At 45.5% G+C, this 15,879-nt stretch overlaps 1 protein-coding gene across 1 annotated transcript in view; it reads right to left on the bottom strand.

The window, feature by feature from the left end:
* The window catches only part of TMEM196 (transmembrane protein 196), a 30,325-nt gene extending 15,848 nt beyond the window's left edge, over window positions 1-14,477 (bottom strand). The window contains exon 1 of the mRNA XM_084858602.1: window positions 14,325-14,477. Coding sequence (XP_084714728.1) covers window positions 14,325-14,477 — 153 coding nt within the window. The remainder of the gene's footprint in view (window positions 1-14,324) is intronic.
* Window positions 14,478-15,879: the final 1,402 nt, after the last annotated feature.

The raw sequence follows: 15,879 nt of genomic DNA, 5'->3' as shown, positions 1-15,879 counted from the left end.
TCTGAAGCAGAAGCAGCTTCTGAGTCAGATCGGGGGCGAGGTGTCCATGCACAGTCCTAGCTATAACCATACTGGCTGAGTCACCTTTCAGGGAAAACCTGCATGAGGAGGCTTTAGATGTCTGTCTTGAGCCCACATCTAAAGAGCAAGACTGAAGATGCCTGCCTAGTGTCAATGGGGGCATGTTCCAGAAGGCAGGTGCCATGACACAAAACACTCTATTACAAGCCCTGCTGAGGCAAACCTCAGGAGCATGCAGCACTGTCAGAAATGCTCCTCCTGAGGACATAAGGGGTGAGGCAATCCCTAAGTTTGTCCCAAGTTGTATAGAGCTTTATATGTTAACAAGAACACAAAAGGGCTGGATGCGCCCGATCTCGTCTGATCTCGGAAGCTAAGCAGGGTCAGTCTTGGTTAGTACTTGGATGGGAGACTGCCTGGGAATCAGGCTTCCTTCCTGCACTGAGCAGGTTGGAGTCAATGGTCTTGGAGGCCTCTTCCAACCCTATGATTCTATGACCTTAGACTTGGCTTGGTAGCTTATTGGCAGCCAGTGCAGTTCTTTTAATAAAAGTGTAACATGCTGCCCAAAAATGGCCCCTGTTAGTAGCCTTGCAGCTGTATTCCTCACCAGCTTCAGCTTCCAGAACAGGCCTAAGGGTAGCCCCACTTAGAATGCATTACAATAATCCAGTCTTGATGTTAGCAATGCCTGAACCACTCCGGTGAAGCTCTCACAGTCCAGAAACAACTGTAGCTGGCAAACCAGTTGGAGCTGGTAAAAGGTTCCCCTAGCCACCAAGGTCCCTGAGCCTCTAGTGACAAAGATGCATCTAGAAGCAGGCCCGTACAGGACAGGCAATTGACCTATTTCCTGGACTCATGACCCACCTACCCACAGCACCAGGATTCAAACTCAATTTATTGGCCCTCATCCAGCCCATCACTTTGTCCAAGCACAAGTCCAGAGCCTGCACAGCCACACCTAAATCAGAAGTTATAAAGAAATAGAGCTGGGTGTCATCCACATAGTTTGCTCCTGGGTGATTGCTCCCAACAGCTTCATGCAGATGTTAAACAGCACTGGAGACAGAACAGTGTCCTGCGGCATCCCATAGCACAAGTGCCAGAGGGTCGAAGTGCACTCCCCCAGCACCACTCTCCGAGACCAAGTTAGGAGCATTGTTGTTGTTGTTCAGTCGTTCAGTCATGTCCGACTCTTCGTGACCCCGTGGACCATAGCATGCCAGGCCTTCCTGTCCTGCGCTCTCTCCCAGAGCGTGCTCAAGTTCATATTCATTGCATCGGTGATGCTGTTAGGAGCATAAAAAGGTAAAGGTGTCCCCAACCAGTCGTGTCCGACTCTAGGGTGCGGTGCTCATCCCCATTTCTAAGCCCAAGAGCCAGCGCTGTCCGAAGACGCTTCCGTGGTCATGTGGCCGGCATGACTGAACACTGAGGTTCACGGAATGCTGTTACCTTTCCCGCTGAAGTGGTGCCTATTTATCTACTTGCAATTTCTTGCTTTCGAACTGCTAGGTTGGCAGAAGCTGGGACTGAAGACGGGAGCTCACTCCGTCACGCGGCACTCGGGTCTCGAACTGCTGACCTGCCGACCTTCTGGTCTGCAGTTCAGTGTCTTAACCACTAAGCCACCGCGGTTATGTTAGGAGCATAGCCACTTGAAAATCGTGTCCCTGATACCCATCCCATGGAGCTGGTCCAGGGAGATACCATGGTCAATGGTCTCAAAAGCTACAGGGAGACTGAGTTTCACTTCCCTTGTCCTGCTCTTGATAAAGATCATTCAGCAGGGTGAACAAGGCTAATTCCATCCCCACACCAGGCCTGAACACTGACTGGAACAGGTCCAGATACTCAGTTTCATCCAAGAATGCTTGCAGTTGCTCCACTACATCCCTCTCAATCACATTCCCTAAAAGAGCCCCTGCTCTTTGCCGTGATAGGCTACGCAAGTATTTACGTAACCTATCACGGTAAAGGTAGCCAAGCAAATGGCATAGCGGCCGCCGTTTGCGTAGCTGCCTTTACCGTGATAGGCTATGTAAAGAAGGCAAGGACCTAACAGTAGGGATGGCGGAGAATTTCTCCACGAATCTCAGGGAGGCCGAATGCCAATGCATTTGGCCCCCCGAAATTGGAGGTGAAATTCTCCGCCACCCCCCCGTCACACCCCCCCCCCCGGGATGGGACTTACCTCCTTCGAATGTCCCTCTCGGTGGCGGGTCCTGGCGGCGTTTCAGCAGCGTTTCGGTGGGGGCGGGGGCGGCGGCTGGTCTTCCGGCCGCCTGCCGCTGCCGCCATCACAAAGTAAAGTAAAAAAAACCAAACACATGATAGGCTACGTAACGATTTACGTAGCCTATCACAGCTAGATTTTCAAAGTCAGCCGTGATAGGCTACGTAAATCTTTACATAGCCTATCACGGGTGACTTTGAAAAAAAAAAGTGCGTACACAAATGGTGGCGCCCATGGGCGCCGCCATTTGCGTTCCTTGTTTGGGCAGGGGTAGTCTACGTAAAGATTTACGTAGACTACGGTGAAAATAAGGGCAGCGCTATTTGCGTTGCCCTTATTTTCACCGTAGTCTACGTAAATCTTTACATAGACTACCCCTGCCCAAACAAGGAATGCAAATGGCGGCGCCCATGGGCGCCGCCATTTGCGTACGCGCTTTTCTTTTCTTTTTTTCAAAGTCACCCGTGATAGGCTACGTAAAGATTTACGTAGCCTATCATGGCTGACTTTGAAAATCTAGCCATGATAGGCTACGTAAATCGTTACGTAGCCTATCATGTTTTTTTTCTTTTCTTTTCAATTTACTTTTTTTATTTTGTGGCCGGGGAGATGGGGCGCTCCCCCCCAGCCTGAATTTCAGCGGCGAGGGATGGGGCGCCTCCCCCCCAGCTTGAATTTTGGCTGGGAGGGGCGGGGCGCCTCCCCCCCACCAAGAACTTCAGGGGGAGAACTGAAGCGCCTCCCCCCCACCGCGAAGCAAGCTGCGGGACCAGGTAAGGGACTTTCGTCCATCCTTACCTAACAGACGCAGATGAGATTAAGAAGAGGTGGAAAGAATACACAGAAGAACTATACAGGAAAGATCTTAATGTCCCTGATAGCCATGATAGTGCGGTCACTGAACTTGAGCCAGACATCCTAGAGAGTGAAGTCAAGTGGGCCTTAGGAAGCATTACTAACAACAAAGCTAGCGGAGATGACAGTATTCCAGCTGAGCTATTTAAAATCCTACAAGATGATGCTGTTAAAGTGCTGCACTCAATATGCCAACAAATTTGGAACATTCAACAGTGGCCACAAGACTGGAAAGGTCAGTTTACATTCCAATTCCAAAGAAGGGCAATGCCAAAGGGTGTTCAAACTACCGTACAATTGCGCTCATTTCACATGCCAGCAAGGTTATGCTCAAAATCCTACAAGCTAGGCTTCAGCAGTATGTGAACCGAGAATTACCGGAAGTACAAGCTGGGTTTCAAAAAGGCAGAGGAACTAGAGATCAAATCGCCAACATTCGCTGGATCATGGAGAAAGCAAGAGAATTCCAGAAAAACGTCTATTTCTGCTTCATTGACTACGCTAAAGCCTTTGATTGTGTGGATCACAACAAACTGTGGCAAATTCTGAAAGAGATGGGAGTACCAGACCACCTTACCTGTCTCCTGAGAAACCTGTACCAGGGTCAAGAAGCAACAGTAAGAACCAGACATGGAACAACCGATTGGTTCAAAATTGGGAAAGGAGTACGACAAGGCTGTATATTGTCACCCTGCTTATTTAATTTATATGCAGAGTACATCATGAGAAACGCCGGATTCGATGAATCACAGATCGGAATTAAGATTGCCGGGAGAATTATCTACAACCTCAGATACGTAGACGATACCATCCTAATGGCAGAAAGCGAAGAGGATCTAAAGAGCCTCTTGTTGAGGGTGAAAGCGAAGAGTGCAAAAGCTGGTTTGAAACTCAACATTAAAAAAACTCAGATCATGGCATCTGGCCCCATCACTTCCTGGCATATAGAAGGGGAAGAAATGGAAGCAGTGACAGATTTTATTTTCTTGGGCTCCAAGATTACCGCAGATGGTGACTGTGGCCATGAAATTAAAAGACGCTTGCTCCTTGGGAGGAAAGCTATGGCAAACCTAGACAGCATAGTAAGAAGCAGAGACATCACCATGCCGACAAAGGTTCATATAATCAAAGCTATGGTTTTTCCAGTATGGCTGTGAGATCTGGACTCTAAGGAAGGCTGAGCGCCGAAGAACTGATGCTTTCGAACTGTGGTGCTGGAGAAGACTCTTACAAGTCCCCTGGACTGCAAGGAGGTCAAATCAGTTAATCCTAAAGGAAATCAACCCTGAGTGCTCATTGGAAGGACAGATACTGAAACTGAAGCTCAAATATTTTGGCCACCTAACGTGAAGAGAAAACTCACTGGAAAAGATCCTGAAGCTGGGAAAGATTGAAGGCAAAAGGAGAAGGGGACAGCAGAGGATGAGATGGCTAGATAGCATCACTGATGCAATGAATGGACACGACTTAATGACTGAACAACAACAACAAGCAGGGTACCACAGGACTCAGTCCTGGGCCCAGAGCTCTTCAACATTTTTATTAATGACTTGGATGAGGAGGTGTAGGGAATGCTTATCAGATTTGCAGATGACACCAAATTGGGCAGGATAGCTAATACCTGTTGGAATAATAAACAATAATGTTGGAAGACAGCGAACAAAATTATGGCAAACAAAAGGGGAACACAAATAGCATAGTGGGTGCTATTTGCGTTCCTTTTTTTCACCGTAATAGCTTACGTAAATATTTACATAGGCTAAAACAGCGAAAAAAAGGGAACGCAAATGGCGGCTGCCGTAGCCACCACCATTTGCGTATGCTTTTGTATATTTGTTTATATGTATATTTTTTATATTTGTTTATATGTATATTTTTTATATTTGTTTATATGTATATTTTTTATATTTGTATATATGTATATTTGTTTTTTTGGCTGCAGGCTGCCCTGTGGCCGGATGTCCGGCTGCGGGCAGCCCCAGCCGGTGGCTCCGCGGAATGTCCGTGGAGCAGAGCCGGACAGGTTAGGATTTCGGGGGGAGGTGCAGAGTGCCTCCCCCCCACCGTGAATCACCCCATTGAAAGGTAAGTGACTTTCGTACATCCCTAGTGAGGAGAGAGAAGGGGGGGGAGAGAGAGAGGAGTGGCAGAAAGAGAGGGAGAAAAGGGGTTGCCCCAGCCACTTTTGGCTCTTGCCTGAGCCACCACTAGCTTCAGCCCCACCCACACCCAGCACCAACAGATTGCCTTCAAGGGAATGTTGCCCTGAACAGAAAAAACAAACAAACAGTGCCCACACATGTATACTAGCTTGCCTGAGTGGTGTGAGAAAATTAGAGAGTGATTCAATGTGAAAATAACCCATCCTTCACCCATTTTGGAAGTGAGTCATCAGGATTTTCTGTACAAGTGATAAATGCCAGTCTGCCAATAGTAAGTTATGTTTGTGTACTTGCTAGTACATATGTTCTGTCCCTCCCTCTCTCTCTGTCTCTCTCTGTCTCTCTCTGTCTCTCTCTGTCTCTCTCCCTCTTTCTGTGTGTGTGTTTAACTGGATTTCTATCCATATATGTATGTGTAAGAGGGAGAGCTTATCTGCACAATCACCAAGTGTGCAGGTGGCCAGCTGCTTTCTGACCGAAGACTAGATCTCTGTTCTTGGAGAAGGGGACAGGAGGACTCTGCCATGGGCCCACATAGGAGCCCATGGTAGACAGAGCAATGGATTGCCCCGTGGCAGTGGGGATACATGATGGGCCTCTCTCCTCTATGCCACCTGTGCCTGTTCATGAGAAGATCAGCCCTGGCCATAGTTACACAAACCATAATCCAGGGGTGGGCAACACGCAGCCCCTGCTCAATCCCCTGCTGCACCGCGGAATTTGGTGGTGGCTAAAAAGCAATATTATTTTTTTGTCAAAAAAAAATGGACTTCTTAGTGCTATGGAGTGTTACAAGGGTAACATTTAGGTCATGAACAAGTTAAATGTAACCCTTGTAGTGCTACAGAGCACTGTGCTGCTGAATTTTGGTGGTAAATCACAGATTTATTTATTTATTTTTTAAAAAAATTCAGGGTGCCCCATGGACTATGCGGTGCTTTGCAGCTTGCAGTCCTCAGAGTAAAAATGCTCCCCAGCACCTCCCACAGTTGCCCACCTTGCCATAGTTACATCTACATTGGATTATTGCAATGATGCACTCTGCAGACTTTGGAAGCTTCTGTTGGCCCAGAAGGTGACAGCAAGGATGTTAGTGGTTGCTCACCCATGGGACCATCCTATACCCATCCTACGCTGATTTCCCAATTTGTTTCTGAACTTAATTAAAAGTGTTGGTGACTGACTACTTTTAAAGCCCTAAAAGGCTTGGGCCTAGCATACTTTAGGGAAGCCTAACCCAACCTGGCACCTTTAGATGTTTGGGACTACATCTTCCAGAATTCCTGACAATTAGTTCTGCTGCCTGGGGCTGATGGGAGATGTAGTCCAAGACACCTGGAAGGCACCCAGTTCGGAAAGGTTGCCTTAGGGACTGTTCCTCCTGTACCAACCTGCCTACTCCCTAAGATCTGGTGGAGAGGCCCTTCCCTGCGTCCTACCTGTGCTAGAGGCAAAATTGGCCAGGATAAAAAGAGAGTTCTCAGTGGCCACAGCCAGATTATGGAATCCTGTGCCTAGGGATGTCAGAGGAATCTTGTTTGGGGGTGGAGCTCACTGAGTTTTCACCAGCTTGGCCCATGGATGCCAGCTCACAGATCCCTGAGCTTGCCTGACTCAGCATGCACTGAGTTGGGCAAGCTCGTGGTTTCCTGCTTTTTTTTTCTTTTTCTTTTTAGCTGTGAGCCATGATTTTGCGCAAAATCGGGGTAGAGCTATTTATGGAAATTGCGATTTGTGCAAAATTGCAGGCATAAATGGTCTAGTCAGACCATTTATGCCTGCCATTTGCATAAATCATGCTATTTACAGTCAGTAGTTTGTGCAAATTGCAATTTCCATAAATAGCTATACCCACGATTTTGCATAAAATCACGGCTTGTGCAAAAAAAAAATCACAGCTTGGCCAGCGGGTCTGGTAAGCACAGAGGCTTGGCAAGTAGGATCTGACAGGCCAAGCAGTGGGGAGTCCACTGGACTCCACCCTCCTTTCAGACTCCCACAGGATCCCTAGTTCGCCCATTCCTAACTGTGCCCCATGAACTTTGTTTCGTTTCCATCCTGTTCCTGCAAGCTTCCTTTGTGCTGGGCTGATGAGGTTTATGGTGAACCCTGTTGAGAGCTTTTCATCTGCTGAATCTCTTTTTATATTGTTTGATTTTAAAATGTTTTATTACAGACTGGGATAGTTTGATTGTCGTATAAACTGCTCTAATTCAAATGCATTAGGAGGATGGGATATAAATACATAGATAAATAAACAGATATGATGCACTGTGAACTGAAAAAAAAGCAGTTGTCCATGTATCGGAGAGGAAGAAACTAGGCTTCATATGAACTGGGTAAATCATGGCTGCTCAGATCAAAAATCTCTTTTAAATGCCAAGGGTCAACCTTGAACCACTTGAAATTAAGATGTGGGTGACTCTGTGTAATGTACAGAATAGCCGTCCCCATACTGGTGCCCTCCAGCTGCATTGGCTAGAACTCCCATCACCCCCAGCCAGCATGAAAATGGCTGTGCTGGCTGGGAATGGTGGGAGTTGTAGTCCAACACATCTGAGGGACACCAGGTTGATGAAGACTGGTATAGAGTGACTTCCAAACACCCCTGCATAACCACAAACAGCAGCCTCTCACATATCTCAAAGCAGAAGAAAGGCCTTCTTGATCCAAGTCTTCAGCCATGGCATCTCTTATCTTGCTTGAGAAATGAAACACTGAAGAGATGGCTATGGCACTCTAAAATCTTACCGCTAGCAATATTTTATACATGCACCACTGGTAGGGCTGGCATCAAGGGTAGGCATGGTCAGGCACCTGCCAAGGTCCTAAACCCCAGCAGGGGCCCACTGTCAAGAACCCCAAGGACCTGCTCCTCCTCTTCCCCATTCAAGCTGCTTGTTTACTCGCCTCTCACTGTGGCCCAGACAACAGTGGTGGTGAGAAGGAGGAGCAGTAGGTACCACTTCCTAATTGCTCAGTGGCTCTCTCCTGTCAAGCAAGCAAATGGGGATGGATGAGGATGGGGAGCAATAGCAGCTGGTGATAATGGCAGTGAGAAGGTAGATTCGCTGAGGGAGGGGCCCACTGAGGGTGTCTTGCTCAAGGGCCCTCAAAAAGAGAGTTGATGGTTGATGTGAGCTGGCATTTATAAAAAGCATTATCCTTTAATGTTTGGGGGGGGGTGCGCGTGTGCACCCACGCATATGTGTCCATGTGTGTACCAGCCATTTGTATGCATGTTGTCATCTTGTTAGTTGTGTATGCCTGTGTGCTCAAGACACTCATGTGATTGGCTGTGCCGTTGCTATGGAGAACTGGTTCATACCATTTCAGTGGTAGATTTCAAAAAATCTAGCAGCATTTCTCTTTACCTCAGGAGACTAATTACAGTTCACATTGTATGACTATGACAAGCGGAGCAAGTAGAGAGGCATTCAGAATTCAATGGTTGGATTCATGGACATCAGACTTTCTGTATTTTAGTATCTTATCTGCTCACATAGTCACACATGCATAGTCACATCTGTATACAAAAAACTGATAAGGCTTTCCACATAGATTAGATTAACTGAGTCATTGATCTTAGGTACCATCTGACTTCTTTCCATCTGTTTTGCTTTAGCAGAAACTGCTCTCTCACACAGGAAACCATCAAGCATTTTGACTCAAGAATTAGGTGGACAGAATTAGAACCCCCAGAGTATCTTTTAGTATATATTTTAAATATGGTCCCTATTCTCTCATTTCTCTCTTCTCAAATATATTATGCATCTTGGTTTCAATCCTGGAAAGCTCCTAAACTCCTGCATTTGTAATCAGTGTAAATGGGATAATCTGAGGCACCTTATTGGACTGGAGTTTTATATTAACAACCCATTCAAATTCATTGTAATCTGTTACCAAAGCCCTGTTCCGGCATGTTGTTTAAACATGGGAGGAGGGGGAACACTCTAGCCCCACCCCCTCTGCTGTTGCTCTTTTTACCCTGTATGCATGGAGGGTGACTGTCTGAAGAGGAGAGCCTCTATCCATAGGGGCTCTCCGCATGAGCCAGAACACTGATTAAGTTGTTGTTGTCATCATCATCATCATTAGCATTAATGATTTTGTAGCAATAAGATGCCAATGTTATGGAAGCCCAAAGTTATGGAACACCTTCCCTAAAGAAGTCTGCCTGGCTCCATCTCTACACATCACCTGAAAACATAGGTGAATATATATTTACTCCAGTTGGCTTCTGACATGTCTTTCCACTGTATTTTGGATTGTGCATTAAACATGTTGAGTTGATTTTTAAGGTTTATTGACTGTTGTCCTGTACTTTATAAATGTTTAAAATATTTTGTTGATTGTTGTGTTATGTTACATTGATTTTATTAGCAGCTTTGGGCATTTTTTTAAATAGAAAAGGAGGGCAAAAGTGCCTGGAAATAAATAAATAAATAAATAAATAAATAATATTTCATGTAGCAGCCTAATAGGATATAAGTGCATGGTGAGACAATATGGGTAATAGAGATGTGTGTGATTTCAGTCTATGTAAAGTAGGGTATTCAGAATGAAGGTTTCCATAGTAACCTTTCCCTTAACCACTTATGTGTGAAACCGGGCTTCTGTCTAGTTGCAGCTATTTGAAGAGAGAAGTGGGTCAAAGGCCTTTAATTACATTTCTGTGTTATGTTATTTTTAGGAAGTGTGCATACAAATCAGCTTTGCTCTAATTGTTGTGCTCTTCAGAATTTCAAGGTAATTTATCTCCCTTCCCCCTCATTCTGCCTCATGCTACATCTGGTACCTAAAATTACCAACGTTAAAGTCAAAGCACTTGGTTTCAAGCCAGTTATGCTGCAATTCCAAGTAATTTGGGCATAAATTTCATTGAACTCAGTGGGGTCTTCTTCTGATATGTTTAGGATTAGGTTGCTAGCACCGGGAGCACTGATTATAGTCACTGGGACTAAGAGGAGATGTATAGTACCAAGTTATACCATCAGTGTCCCCTACCCAATGACCTCAGAGAGCATGCTGGACCATTGATGGGATTATAACCTGGCCAATATCATGTGGATGTGCTGATTAGATGAACCAGCTCTCCCAAAAGCCATTGAATTAGGGGCATCTAGCTGCCTGGAAAACTCGCAACCTTTGAGTTTCCCAGGGAGCTGTGGAAAATAAGGCTTCTGCTGTGAGGGTGCTGAGAATTCACTCTGAAACTTAGTCCAATTCACAACAACCGTTTAATGAGACAATGATTTCAAATATATATTTGAAGTATGGGCACACCCAAAATTAGCTTGAAACTAAATACTTCAGGATGCATTCACATTATACTTTCCTCCAACAGCATGGTGCATTTTTCTCCAATCACTTTTAGCTATAGAATCTCCATAGAAACCAGCCTTGTGAATGTATTCTTCTGTATGCATGCCATCTGTCAATCCTATTATTTTTAACCTCGCTAGGTGTATATCTATGTGGAACTACAATACATGGCAACTGTCCTGCTCCATCTGGGATTCCATCATCTGCTCCGGGTGATGGCTCAGGTGAGGAGGCATGATGGCAGCTGGAGCGCCTCTGAGACTTGAGTTAATTTCAGGACCATGGACAGCAGTCCTAGAACCAGAGCACTGAAAAGTTACTCCAGCACTGACTGGGAGCAATTGGCAGAGTTTTACAGTCAGGCCAGGACAGTTCTTCTGGAAGCTCCACCCCTCAGGTGCTGTGTCTGGCTGTTGAAGGGTCAGCAGGCTTTTCCTGTAGGCACTGGCTTCTTCTGGGGAGTGAAAGATGGAGGGATGAGAAGCCAATTGGTGGCTGCTCCTCAGGCTCTCCCTATTTATTAGAGAAGTCCGAGATCCACTCAGAATCAGAGGCCAGTGGCATTTCCTGGGGGTTGCATGGATAGGATTAGGGATGTATGGATTGTGTAAAATCTGCTACTTCTGTGTTTCACGGATTGTTAGGCACCTTTTATTCCGTTGTCTGTTCACAGACGGATTCACTTTTTTTTCATTGTGCAGAAAAATATGCAAATAATTCCATAGGAGGGTTCAAAACAATTTACATAATTTACCTTAGTATATAATATTTAGCATATTGTCTCCCATTCCATTCAACTTCCCCCCCCCCCGCCCCCGTATATTTACCAGTCTAAGCAGAAACATACTATTTTCCTATGAATAAATATGCGTAGATTTCGGGAAAGTTAAAAAAACCACACTAAAAAGGTCCAGAAGTCCACGGACTCCATGCAGCCTGAGGAGGTTGGACTGCAGCAGATTCCGCAGGTCAGATTCTTAGAAATCTGAGCTCATTTTAATCCAGCTTGAATTTCTCCAGCATCCTTATATAGTATATGAGACCTGAGGCAGTGGACCCCCATTCAGAAGGACCATGGACTGGTTCTGGTGCCTCCTTGGAATCACTTTCAGTGGAGGCTTCAGTCTCCAAAGGCTTCTAGTCCTGAAAGCCACCATCAGGAGCTCCACTGCCCTGGGCAATGACAGTGACTGCAAAACACGCTTTGCAGTGAGACTATAGTTGCATGAATCCACCATGACTTTATGTTCTAGAGCAGGCTATCTATATATAGCATTTACAGTTCTGTAGTGTATTCATATGGATATGCACAGTGGCAACAGGTAAGGAAAAAAGAAAAAAGTGTGCAAAATTCGTACTTAATTGAACTTCATAGCAGCATACCAATCCCAGGGTGAACACAAATCCAATAGGGCGGTATTAATTTACAGCCAACTGCCTATCGCTATAAAACCAACAATACCAACATTTATATGCACAACATCTTCCACTGCTGTGAATTACCAATCAAAGATTTAACTATTTGCCCCGGTCCTTTGACAAAAGTTATATTCTAAATGGCTTGTGGCCAGGGTATCTGAAAGACCCCCTTCTCCTATATGAGCTGGCCTAAAATTTGCCTTCATTATTTGAGGCTATCTTGTGCATCCCACCTTCTAGAGATGTGTGGTTGATAGACACTCATAACAGGGCCTTTTGTGTAGCAGCACCCCAGCTGTGGAACTCTCTCCCCAGAGAGGTTAGGCTCGCCTCCCCATTAGTGTCTTTTAGACAGCTGGTGAACATGATACTGTTCTGCCGAGTTTTTAATAGTTAATGTCACTCTCTGTTTTTAATCATTAATCCCTGGGTTTAAAGTATATTGTATAATTTGTAGCTTTATGTATTTTAATCTTTGTATTATCTTTGTATTTTATTGTACATTGCCTCGAGCACTCAGTGAGTGAAGGGGCAATCCAAAAATAATCGAAATACATAAATAATTCCTCAGAAAGCTGCATCTCCTCATGCACACAATGGGTTGTATCCAGTGTTAGTTCTAAGATTGGATACAATGCCCCTGAATGGGACTTAAGTCAGACTAACATTTAATGCAACCCATTGGATACTGTCCACTACTTAGGCCATGCGAGAGAGTGAAGTTGTTGTGACTTGTAGCTATCACCACTTCTAGGTGCTGCTTCTACTCAACAAAATTAATCAATGCATTGTTTCTGTTTTCATGACCAAGATAAAATATATACATGTGTACAAAGTAGACATTTAAAGAAAGTAAACAAAAGAATGTGCAGCTATTCAGTCTAAAATAATAGGAAATTATGCATGTATTAATATTTTTCTGCATTATTATTTTTTTCATTCTGTCAAAAGGGATGATATATGACACATTAATCCTCTTCTCTTTCAGTTCTGAGGAAGGGTTTTTTAATTATTCACTTTATATTATGAGACCTAATACAGGCCATTTTTTGGTTTTTCTTTCTTATCAAAACTAGTGAGACAATGTCCCTTATATGTTATGATTTAATATAAATGTAGATGTAAGTTGAAATCCTTAATTGGCTTATCTCACTGTACCCCCACTAATTTCAACTGAAAGTCCAATTGTCTCTCCATAGTAAGTGGTTTAAAGATTATTAGCATACATCGCAACCTAACTTAAGTCCCATCCCATCCAACTGGATTTAAGAATGCAGCTAAATTTAAAATCCCATTGATTTCAATGAGAATTAAACATGCTTAGCTTTTGGATGGAATCTTTTATGTGGAAAGAAATTACATTGAATTTAATGGGACTTGATTCCAAAGAATGCATTTTGGTATCAGGTGCCTAGCTTTCCTCCCAGCTAAGCACCCTGGGTGCAGATCGCATGAATTCCAATAGAAGACACTACAATGTAAATTCAATAAAAAGACATTTACATTGGATCTTAAAATGTCACCTTTTGTTGATGTTGAGACATCAACATTCAATCTGCTGTTATTACAGCAAAAAGAAAATCAATCCAACCATATAAGCAGATGTCAGAAGATGAAAAGTGTACAGGCTCGAATGGAAACTTGAGTTTGCCCATGTTTTTCAGTTCCTAATGAAACCCTGAGTAGAAGATGCAACTGCCCTGTCCTGATCAGAATGATGTAATGCTTCAAGAACCCCCAGGTCCTTTTCTTTCCAAAAAGATACCTTCAAAAATAGGATCTGAAACAGCCTTTTCCACCTTTGGACAACCAGCTGATGTTGTGGGGGTGGGGGAAGAAAGACTCTTCACACCCCAGAGTAGGTTTCATGATTGCCATGTGCACAGCCCAGTGTTCTGCAGGTATGCATCTGAGGAAGTGGTGGGGGGAGACAGCTTTATGTTTGATGGTTCAAAGAAAGTTCAGGTTCTTTTGCCCTAAAATATGGTAACGTAGCTTCCCCCAACCTGGTGACATAATGTTATTATGGGAGTTGTAGTCCAACCCATACAGAGGCCGCCAGGTTGGGGAAAGCAGCTACATTAAGGGATGAGACGGCAGTAGCAGAAGCCGTCTATACACATGGATCATGCGGGTCAATAAAGCATGCAAAGTAGAGTGCAAAACCGGGGGAGAAGGGACTGCATGCATGAAAGGACTGGAATTAGCGCACACACGGAATATCATCATCGTCATCATCATCATCATCGTCAAGCGTTAAAGAGAGAGTGAAATGGCTAACGTACACACACCCCGCTCCATACCGGAGAAGAGTCTCCCAGCTGAGTCGTCTGCTCCGCGTCTGCAAAGACCAGGCTGAAGCTGACCGCCCCCACTGCCACGCTGGACACCCCCAGCCCTATCTCCAGCACGGAGAGCACCAGCAGGCTCCCGATGATCTGGCCGCTGGTGCACATCCTCGCTCGGTCATCGTTCCTACCCCCAATCAGCTCCGAAAGCCAAGCATTCGCCTTCTCCCAGGCGGCGGGAGGGCTCTCTTCCACACGCCCCCCCCACACACACACGCCCCCCCTCCGCGGCCAAACTTTTGTCGCTTCTTCAGCAGCCGGGCATATCCACAGCGAAGGAGACCGCGGGGTGGGGTGGGGTGGAGGGCTTCAAGGCAGGGCGTGCTCCGCGCTCCGATCCGGGCCGGAGACCCTAACACCGCGGGGCTCCTCCGCGCGCGTCCAGCTGATGAATCGGGCCGTTGGGTTCAGTGATGAAGCCTCGGTGGGGAGCTGTCCGAGGTGCTGAAGCCTCCTTCCCAATGCGCGCTCGCTCGCTCGCTCGCTCTCCAGGCGCTTCCTGATCAGACGATTCTCTGAAGCGGCGGCATCGATCTCATTCTCCTGAGGGCCCCGGCCAGGCGTTTGCGCACTTTCGCTCTTTCTGCCGACGCTGTAAGTCTCGCTCTCCTTGAGGCTGGCGAAGGCAGATTAAATTCAGCACCACGCTCCTCTCGCACAAAGCAAGCGTTTTCTCCAGAAAAGAGAGAGAGAGAGAGATGTCGACCTTGTCTGATCGCCTCCTTCCCTCTCATTGGAATGACCTCGCCACCAGTTGGCTGGAGGGAGGGGACACCGAAGAGGGGAAGCCCAACCCAGCAGGAGTTATGCACGAGCCCGGACGCAGCAGCAAGGCGAGAGACTTCACACAGCATCCACGCCACGAGCACGCACACGGCAGCCAAACCAGCCCCAATGCGCATCCGTATATTTATTTATCATATCTCCGAGGTGCAGACTGTAGATTCCTTTGGTGTGTTCTGGGGGGAATGGTATAAGCCGAAAGCAAGTCAGACAAAGCCATACTTCTTTCTTCTTCCTGTTAGGACGGACTGGTCTCTGTGAAATAGTGGAAGCCAGCTTTGAAGTAGTTACATAAAATCTCTTCTGGTTGATACGTTCACGAAAATAAACAAACAAACATCAACCTTAGATTTAAAAAAAGAAGAAGAAAATGATGATGATGATGATATGGCTTCAGCTTGGTACTCCCAATCTGGATCTAAAGCTCTTTAAAACAAAGGAGCAAAAATACTTCAGTAGAGTTAAAAATAGAGCAGCAACAAGAAGTCTGGCTGTTCTTGAAGTGTTTCCAGGTGGAGTGATTTGCAAATGTCAAGTGCACTGGATCAAGGTGTCCAACATCTGCAAACCATCTGGCCATAGAACCAATCCCTGGGTTGATCTTGTTGCAGCCATCCTCATTTGGAAGTGTTTCTGAAATAAATTCTAAGGTGGTGGTGGGAGCTCAGTAGTTTTAAAATGTAGATGGGCACAACTTTGCAAAGGGTGTTATATAGGGTGATATTTA

Source organism: Heloderma suspectum, chromosome 5 (genome assembly GCF_057233095.1).
Source record: "Heloderma suspectum isolate Gila_16-S chromosome 5, 16-S_ref, whole genome shotgun sequence".
NCBI lineage: Eukaryota > Metazoa > Chordata > Lepidosauria > Squamata > Helodermatidae > Heloderma > Heloderma suspectum.
Note: the sequence above shows the minus strand (reverse complement) of the source record. Positions and strands in the feature narration are given on the sequence as shown.